Below are 10496 nucleotides of genomic sequence, written 5' to 3'. Positions count from 1 at the left end.
AACTTTCATTTTGACATCCGAGTTTTTCATTTCCGTACACCCCCAACTTTCTTTTATCGATCTTATGAACTGTTCACTTGAATCCAATTCGAGTAATTTTGCTTTGCGTTCTTTTTCCGAAAATTCTTCTAGCTGCATTTCTATGTCTTTCATGTAAGTTTCATAAGAATCAATAGATTGAATGTATCCTTTTAACTCAGTAATCGACCAAACTTGTTCTGTAAAGTGATCGTAACGCAATTTCTTCGCGTACTTTATTTCGTTGTAAATTTGAGCATATTTGTTGCAAACCTGCAAGTAGATTTCTCTATAATCTGGATTTCCTTTCGTTCCCAGCAAGTAAACATCCTGTATCAGTTCAGAGGCAATCTCAGATAACTTAGTAACGTCACCAGTTAAACCAATTGGAACAAGTATGGGCGTCCAGTATGCAAATACAATTAACCGACCACCGGGCTTCAAAACACGATCTACTTCTTCGTAAAACTTTTGACGATCAAGCCAGTGTAGTGCACTTGCAACTGTGATGACGTCAACACTGACGTCATTACAGGGTAGTTTTTCAGCAAGCCCTACTTCGTAGGTAACATGAGCAAACTTGTTTTGGGATCTCGCTTCTTCGAGCTGATTCTCGCTTGGGTCGATGGCTAGCACTTTATCAAAGTAGGGGGCAAATATTTTCACTGCTTGCCCACCACCGCAACCAACATCAAGTAAAAAATCCAATTTCTTTTCTTTTAAGTTTCCCAACGCATCTTCGGCTATTTTGACTGGATAGTGTGGCCGATACTTGTACTTTTGCGTAATTGACTTGCTTTCATAATATCTAAACATTTTGCATATATAACCTGAACCAATACCCCGCACGTTAGCTTTGATGCAAGTAAAGTATTTTTTTGAAGTTATTTACTAACTAGTGCTCACATACAATTCGTTTCGAGCCAAACTTATTTATAATGTATCAAACATGGCAGGCCATTTCCGTGAACCGAAATACATTGATCATATAGGACGTGAGCATAGCTCTAATGGGTGAGCACGTCTTATAAATAGAATAGTTTTAATAATATGAATGTAACTTACTTTTATCCTCGCGTGGCCGGCAGTCGGCAAACGACAGTCGTGAAACGCGGGTGTCCATATACACTTCGTTCCAGCTTACCAATTACCATGTATCATACTTTGTGACAATTTGGACAACCCATTAGTGACCACTAGGTTGGAGCAATTGCCGTTAACTGTCTTTCCCAAAGACACAACGCCCACAATGGTAGCAGCGACGAGCCCCAAACACATTACCTCTGGGTTACACTTTAGACATGCGCGCTATAACCAGCACTGTTATTGCCACGGCGCCGGAATTAACACTGCTTTCACTACGTCACTGAACTTTGTCCATTCAGAGTTTCTAAACTAAATTGAAAAAAAAAACGAATTTTAGTATAATTAATTCTTCTACTTTCTGCATTATATATATATAAAATAATATTAAAAAAAACTCGATTATGTTTAAATATAACGAATAATTACATTTAAATATAATAAATAATTGTGCACAAGTTTAATTTGACAATTTTAAAGCGTACTTTCATAAAAATGTAAATTAACATGTATAGACCGCGTGATCATGTCATGCAGGCCGCGTGATCACAAACAATGCTCAACACTTGTAGCAAAGTGCTTACGATCGGCCGAACTACAAGATTCCAACCGTTTTAATATGATTCAGCGAGCATTCAAAATGAACATCTTATTATTAAGCTTTTCTTCAATCATTGAAAAAACGTTGTATTCGTTTAACACCAAAAAACACCTTTAACCGGCTTTCCGCACACTTTGTTGGGCCGTGAGAATGCAGTCGAACAATACTAAAACATTATTGTCTCTGTTATCAAATAGGTACCCCCGGCCCCCCAAAAGATTTAAAAACTATCCCATTTTACCCCGAATCTCATTTTTACCCTAGCCTCCTATATATAGAGTGGCGCAGCAGTATGGCCACGCGTAGGGGGGCTTTTTGGTCAGGTAAATGCAGTTCTCCAATATAAATAACTTGTTGGGTACAAAACGACTACTAATTTGGTACACACTTATAATTTTTCTCAATTTTTGGACACTTTATATGATACAGTATATGGCTCTTTATTACTAATGTTAAAATATGTTGTGTAGGCTGCAAACAAATTGTGCTGTGGTTCAGAACTTTTTTCCGCCACATTGACGTTTCTCAAAGAGTTCAGGGACTGTATCATTTACATGTGCGGCTCTTTAGTGCCATCGGTGTAGTTATATATTTGTTTACAGATAGCGACAGTGACGAGGGTACCGTCGTACGAGCCTGTTGTTTTGCGGTTTTATGAAGGTGAAGCGAGTACGGTTAAAATGTCTAGTTATGCGATAACACTAGAAGTACTTAGCTTTATTTTAAAAGTGATCATTAAAACTGCTTAGATTCTGTCATGTTTTATAAATACTTTTGAACTAGGAGAAATGTATTACACTGTTAAATTTTTTATTGTTATTGCTATGGTATTTCACATTTATGGAAATATTTATTTAGCCCGTCAGCTATGTATGCCAACCCCCAATTTGTGGTTTTATATGTAGACGTTTGAGTATATAGGACTATATTATGTGTGTCAGCTAAACATTTAATCATTAAAGGTGGTATCATTTTAAGAAACAGTACAGCATCACTCAGTATCAGAATGTCTGTTAAGATTTTATGCTTTTTTGGAATTAAAGAGTTCTGGTGGTGTATAATAGAGTTTACACATCACTTTAATAATTAATTTTTTAAGTAGCTATAACAGTTTGTTTAAGTTACATCTTCACTAAGTTAGTTCTATGCGTTATCTTATGTAGTCTATTTAAACCCATTCAATTTTGTCTGAATGTGTTTTATACTAATATCAAATAATTCATTAGCATAGGCCAATCTATATACTTTTTTAAGTAGGTTTTTCTCATATTGGTATTTTTTCTTATACAACATGTAACAGCCTATATAGTGTAGCAATTCTTGGAACTAAACGCTTATGTCTTTTATCTCTGTAAGGCTTTGAATAAGCCTTCCTATGCTATGTGTGCTGTATTTGATTTTACAATTGCCAGGAGTTTGAATTCAATTTGTAGAAGTACTTGCTAATTGTTTAGAGTTAGACTTGTTTAGTGTAAATGCGTGCGGAAACAGGGAAGCTATTGTTCCATGCTTTGTATATCGTGTTGTCATGAAATATTAATGGTGTTTACCTAACATGCGTGGTTGTGCATTGTGTCTAAATTGGGCCACACTTACATTCTGTCAAGTGGCGATAATGTACAAGGTTAACTACTTGTAAAAACCACAGCCTTTCTACATGTTTTGTAAGCAGTTGTAAAACTGTATGTTGAATGAGTGATTTACGACAGTTGTAATTTTTTTTCACCCATGAATCTAATATTTGCGCGGGTTTAATCTGTTTTGTTTTTTTTATGTTGCTTATGTATACTAAGCCAAGCATGTAATAAGCAATATCAGGGTCAATTGATAATGTGTGTCCAAGGATTCACATTATAAATATATTGATCTATTACATAAGCATTGATTCTAGGATAAATATATTGGAAAAGGTTGTAGGCTTATGCCTTTGAAGAAAATGCTTACTTGCATGCTTATGGTTATGGGAGTAACAGAATACAAAAACTGGTAATCAAGCAAGATTTACCCATTAAAAGTTTGTAGAATACTTTAGTTTTGACACCTTCATTTGAAGACACAAAAAATATAGTATAAAAACTAAAACTGTTCGTTAAATATATTGGCAATTATAAGCATGGCTAATAATTCCCAAGAGGTTTATTTAAAAGCCACCGTTTTTCATATTTAATTTTATATAACACCGACTGCCCAGTGCTAATATATTTGTTTCAAACTTTTAGTTCAGATTTTTATTTATTTCTTATTAGAGTAATCTATCCATGCCCCTTGGGTTGGAGTTATGGCCTTTAGGTATCTACCCGTAGGGATTTGTCATTAGCTTTAGTTTTACAAATTGAAATCCATAAGATCTTTGCAATAAACTCAGCTTTATTTATTGTCAGTGGGATAGCTTGCAATTATGGACAGATAAGAATAATAATAACCTTTCTAATCCATGTCGAACTGCAATCACAAATCTGCAGCATTGTAGGACATTTCCCCAATGGCCTTTTCTTTAATGTTGTACATTCCCCATGGGAACCCTTGTTCTGTATGTCCTATTCATTATGTGGTCTATTTTTCCATCTAAATTGGCTGCAAGTAATGCATAAGCAGTGCATGTGGTTTTAAAGGTAACGCAAAGCATTCTGTCGCAATGGTTCATTAAGGTTGTCTCTGTGGTTGTAATAATATACTCTGCCCTTGTAATTGCTATGTTTTAGGAATCGTGCAATTTAGTTCAATATTAAATATACAACTGTGCAGCATTAAAAATGTCACATAACATAGACCTTTATATTTACTAGCCCCATTAGTATTCACCTTTCGTAATAAGTTTTTAATGCTTTGTGAAAAAGCAGTCCTTATTGATTATTGATTGAGCTGTCATAGTATTAACGTTTTTAAGAAATCCGCCCGCTAGACGGTGCGCGTGTGCCGATTGTCGCACGGCCATCTCTGATCTGCTACATCTCATTAGCGGAATTGCGCGCGGCGCCCATGTTTTATTGATCAATTATGCACCTGGTATCGCCCATAGCTTTATCCTGCGCGCAATTTAAACAGTTTGAATCTCACCGTTTTCCATTTCTTTTAAATGCCATTTTATAATGCCCACTTTTTTATCCTTATAAACGAAACGCTTGTAAACACAATTTACTTTATTCCTATGAGCGAAATTGCTGTAAACACGAACTTGAAGGCCATTTTGTTTTGCCCACCTATGGTGTGGTCACCTTTTTTATCTTTACACGCACTTAAGCCCCGTTCAATCGGTTCTAATTACGTGCGACCGCCTACCTGTATCGCTACGGTTAATTTGGTGTAAATCGTGGTCTCTTTGTAAGGGGCCGTGGAATTGTTCTTAATTGGTCATGTTGCGGCGGGCAATTAAAACCATACAAAACGCGGTTTTAAGGCGAATATTGACGTGTTTTTGGTGTGTGGTTCACCTGGCTACTATGATTTCATCTAAAGATCGTCGGGTCCCTGGATAGCCCTTAGCACCGTCCTGCCTGGCTCTAATGCAATTCTTTCGCTTAAATCTGCATTTAAATGTTCGGCCTCGGCTATAAATAGATCTGAGAGCTTACGGTGTCACATTTAAAATCCACCGCAACCCTCTTGCAGATGCTATCTCTCTCGCATGTGGCTCTCCACGCTTTGATTAGTCATAATTTATGCGGCTTGTCTAAAATTAGGTCAACTGCTCCAGCGCCAGCCGTATTATATCGCAAACGAAATTAATGCTTAACGCCGGCTGTACAGGGTCAGTACCAAATCTGATTACAAATCTTTCTCTGGCCTGCCAACAGTACTAAAATTCGGATTTTCAGTACGTAATCTTTAGATATATCTTTAAGAGTACCTACTTTCAATTATTTTCGTTGTGAGTCCAAAAGTACAGGTATTTTAAACCGAATTATGTAAGTTTTCGCTAACCTAAAGTTCAAGCAGTCAAATTTTTGACATAGCTTTAGTTTTGTGTCATCAAGTATGTGTTGTTGTCGAATCAACAAAGCACTTCGCTACGTGGTAGCGTGTTGCTGCCCGTTTCTTTTTGACGTTAACAGAAAGCTGTGTAAACAGGCTGGTACATCTGTTTACCGATGACTATGACCAGGCTGCGACAGTGATTTTCCAAAGGTAGCCACACTTTTTGACAAATTATTTAGTAACAAAACATAGAGAAAATTCGGTGTTTCGTACATTTTTTTTTCAAGACTTATTGAGATAAAAAACACATTTTATTTTTAAAACGTCGTCGTAAGCATGTTTCTGTTGCGAAAAGACGGACGGAATGCCTATAATAACAGAACAACGGGTTTGAAGTGCTCTCCACACATTGATTGCGAGAAGCAATACAGTAAAAACTTCACTACGGTCTGTTTTCGGTTAGCGTCTATTTATACTGGTATGCATATACCTATGTGTGCTCTGAAGTGGGCAGTTTTATGGTCTATTCATTTACTTACCTCCATGGCTGGTACGGAGAATTACGCTCTCATTAAAAAGCAATTTTGTTTACGGTCATAATTAAATTTAACTAAGTTTGCGGTTGCCGCATGATCCAAAAACGGTCAATTGGTAAGCATGTTTATGTCTACGGATAAGTCCTTTGGGGTTCGCGGTGTGTTTCTCCGTTCCGAAGCAGGATACGTACGTATGTTGATTACGACAATCTACGCGGTTGGAAATACCATCTAGATCTATAGCGACCACGCTACTGCCTGTCCAAGCAAACTCGCCGTTCTGAGACGTCTTAAAGTTCCCCCCATTTAATTTGTTGTTGTCAGTTTGCCTTTTTCCCCAAGCCAGGCACGCGTGAGCCAGAGTCTAATTCTGAGCCGTATACCAACTGCTTCAGTTCAGTATGAGCTGAATGAGCTAACGAAGTAGTTTCTATAGAGTTTCCTAGATATGCCCAGCAAGGACACCAAGAATCAGCATTTAATGTTAGTCTCAGCCCATGATTCGAAAGTCCAACTTTTTGCTGAAACTTAGAAAGTATGTTTCGACGCGTTGTGTCAACATTCAGTAATCCAAAAGTGGCCTACGCAGTTTTTATCGTATGTAGTGAACGAATGTGTTAATATAAAATGTAATTGTGTATATTTATGTACGATTGGTATGAATTGCAAATTAGGGTCAGTATATGTTAGGTTGCGATAAACGGGGAATCTTTCTACGGTAGCTTTGCTGAACGTGTCCTGTTTCAAAACATAATCGGCTTAGGCCACGGGGGGTCATGGAAGGTGCTGTTTAACCACGTGTAGGTACACCGTTGTCGTACGTCACAGCTTGCTCAAAAACACCCTGTAATTTTGTGACGTCACTGGGCAAATTTACCGCACATGTGTGGAGATTTTGCCAATATTCGCCAGATTTTGCGCTTTTCGGTCCATTTTAGCGAGATACTGCCCCAAGTCATTTGGACCTCCGATTGCATGACGTTTTACGGCGGCGTTCATTCTATAAATAAATTATATGCCTTGCCAATCGATCAAGATTCCCTATTGCATTTGCTAGGCCGTTATTATCTATAAGGATAATTTGACATCATTTGTCTAATAGGATATTCAAAGGCTCGTCACTGAACAAACCAATCTCGTCTTTAACATGAACTATGCGCTCCTAATTATGGCGACCTGATCCGGTTTCGTATGCGTGCATGGTAGCTTGGTGTATTGTAACGCGAAAAACAATGCCGTGGTCACTTCGAGGCAGTATATAGGGAGTAGGGGCCTTTATATGCCATGTTTGTACAACTAGTACAGTGTGATTTCTTTGTTAGTGACTTCGCGTGCCTATACTATGTGCTATGAAAGCTGAGTACTATTTTAGTGGCTGTTATTTTAAGCCAATTCGGTGCCGTATTATATTTATTCGTGTGCTTTCGTTAATTGTGTTCATGGAAAATTCACCGTTTACAAGTTACTTAGAAAGCGGTTTGTTTATTTTCCCAATGTGTGTATTGAATATTTATAGAAGGGTGTTTAAAATTACCGAGACAAGAGCGGCCGCCGCTTTGCATCTTAGCAAAAGACTATTAATAGAAAGAACCATTTTGAAAGTCCGCACCTCACTGCACGAAGTTTTTAGTAAACAGAAGGCGATGAGAATCTGGCTAAGTTTAGGTCCTATTGAACTTTCGTTCGCCGTTTTGCCCAAGGCCATTCTTTTACCGTCTGATCATCGCTCTCGAATGCCGCTGCATTAAAGCCATGTCAATCGACGATCGTAAATCTTTTCTTTGCCGTTCCAAGGCCGCATGTCGCCCGCACACTGCCACTATAATGTGTCGCGCTCTGTCAGATTTCGTAATCAGACGAATAAAGTATGGACGCTACTTTCTTTGTGCGACATTTCTTTTATTTTTAATCTCAAAACGCTCACTGTCAAGTTGCATAAGCCATATCGAGACAGTCAGTTGAAAAGCACAGGTGATGTTTTCGCTTAAAGCTATGAGCCATACGAATCAAGGTGTCTAATAGTAGGCGTTCTGTCTAATGTAAATTTAAAGGGTAATTTTCTCATTTCTTATCAAGAAAACGTATTTTCAGGTACACAGTGTCATGTTTAAACGGTCCGTATCCAGTCACCGCTGTATGCGAAGGAAAACTTAAGTTCGTCAAAATATTGTTCTACCGGTTATGATTCATATACAGCTCTTTTATTCGACCACTGAAATTTCACTATCTTGAAAATCGCTGTGTTTACTGTCTCGGCGGTGCGCGTTTGACAGCCTGATGCTGACTGGAAAAGTTAGCGTTGTTCTGTTTGCCTCTCGCTAACATAACTTTTACCAGCGCCACTTGTAAGTACTTACTGTTGCTGTAGGTATGTGTTTTGTGTATGTATGTTAACTTATCTTATGTAGAAAAGTAATTTGATACAGCGCCAGTTTTTTTTAGAGTGTTAGCGCAAAAAAAATGGTGGCCCCGTTTATTTTTTAGTAACACGAAATAAGAATATAGATTTGAAATCTGTAGGTTTAAACGCACCTTTTACCAGCCGGACTTAAAGGTACTTACTCTTGTTGTAGGTATGTGTATGTTAGATCATCAGAATAGTATGTTGAAACAGCGCACTCGTTTTTTAGACTGTGTTGTCGCAAAAATAGTAGCCTTGTAGCTTTAGTAATAAGATTATAGGTTTTAAATCTGTAGGCGCGAAAATTTGAAATTGCCGTTGGACCGCTGTTGTTCTAGAAGAGACAGCTTTCTCCTATCATTATACTCTTGAAGCAACTCGTTTGTCCAGTCGAGTAAAAACGGAGAATTGAGATTGAAATTCCACCATGAGAAATGGGTTAAATAAATGCGTTTGATCGTCCCTACTCTGCAGCAGAGTGGAACTTGGAAAGTTTTATGTTTTTTTTATTTTAAATTTGCTAATGAGGCAGAATGTTTTTGTCTTGGATGACTTTTCTCTTTTCTCCAACGCCGTCTCAGATTTACTGGTTAGGAAGCTAATTGCACATTGATGCCTTGCCTGCGTCACTGGAGTCAAGTTACAGGTGTTTGCTTCATATTTTCAGTGGTCTTGAAAAAGTCTGTTCTTTTAACCCGTAAAAATGTTATGGAGAACAGACATATATATCAAGTTACAGGTGTTTGCTTCACATTTTGAGGGGTCTTGAAAAAGTCTGTTCTTTTAACCCGTAAAAATGTTATGGAGAACAGACATATAACGTAGCACTAGCGTTTCTCCGCGCAGGAAACGGTTTACAACCTGTCAGTCATCAAAAAATTGTAGCGAAATTTCCTGTAAATGGCGTTTGGCGACGAACGATTTCAGTAATTACGCCTTAGAAGTATAAGCCCAATCGACTGTTGTATTTTTCCGCACTCCCCACTTCTGTGTACGGATGCTTAAACAAAGTACAAAAACGTGTCGTATGTGTTGACGTAATAGCTAAATATACAAGCGTTTACAAATTACCGTGGCGTCCGCTTGAGCGGGCCTAACAGATCGTGAAAACGAGACGAAAGCTGTCATTACCGTGCCGCGCGTTTCTGTAAGTACGATTCCAATCTGTAAATCAGTTATGAAGCTGACAGGACCAAGGGGAAATTGGCAACCGCCACTATTTGTCGCTTTATTTAGACATGCCCAATTTGTGTATACAATCAGATGGACATCGTTTATGGCCGATATTTTGCCGTTTGTCAAAAACTGCCATGTCATTCTTTTGATGTTTAGATTGTAAGATTGTGTATCTTGCACGTGACTTATCTGCTCAACTGGGGCAGGTGCCTGGCTGAACAAACATGTTTTATATTGGCTTTTATAGCGAACGTCACTGTTATTAATTACACCGCAGATGCTATTTTTACACAATTACAATTCATGCGGTTTCTACATAGAATACCTAACGCAAGAGTGCTTCAATTCAATTGGTTGGCCAAAATAGATCCATTTCCTTTGTTGTTAATTACTGTATGTTGAAAGACGTCTAAAGCTCCGCGTTCAGTGATTTACGATGATTCCAGCTTATGCTGGATTCAATTACGCTTTCCCATATCGACGTTCATGCTTCAGTTCAAAACTCAAACCGGTGTACACAGCTGCAATAGCGGGGCAAGGGTTTAAGGGGTACGGGTGGTCGGCCGCGACTGTTCCTTTGTTTCGTACTAAACCTATTCGATTTGCCGCGGCTCATCGAAAATCATTACGGCAAAGCCAATCTGTCAGTTGGCCCAGGTCCGTCGTTTGATAAATGGACTTGTGGCGTGTAAAAGGGTCTGTAACAGTAACCTATACGTTTTGCTTCCTTGTCGAAGGCGTGGCCATTATAAAGTAGTCACCCGCT

The 10496-nt window shown here is 38.3% G+C and overlaps 1 protein-coding gene across 1 annotated transcript in view; it reads right to left on the bottom strand.

The window, feature by feature from the left end:
* LOC100182452 (putative methyltransferase DDB_G0268948) overlaps positions 1 to 834 on the bottom strand; it is a 1899-nt gene extending 1065 nt beyond the window's left edge. Inside the window, exon 1 of the mRNA XM_009862491.1 lies at positions 48 to 834. Coding sequence (XP_009860793.1) covers positions 48 to 834 — 787 coding nt within the window. The remainder of the gene's footprint in view (positions 1 to 47) is intronic.
* Between the last annotated feature and the right edge of the window lie 9662 nt (positions 835 to 10496).

This window comes from Ciona intestinalis, chromosome 14, assembly GCF_000224145.3.
Source record: "Ciona intestinalis chromosome 14, KH, whole genome shotgun sequence".
Lineage (NCBI taxonomy): Eukaryota > Metazoa > Chordata > Ascidiacea > Phlebobranchia > Cionidae > Ciona > Ciona intestinalis.
This window is presented reverse-complemented; position numbering and strand designations above follow the sequence as displayed.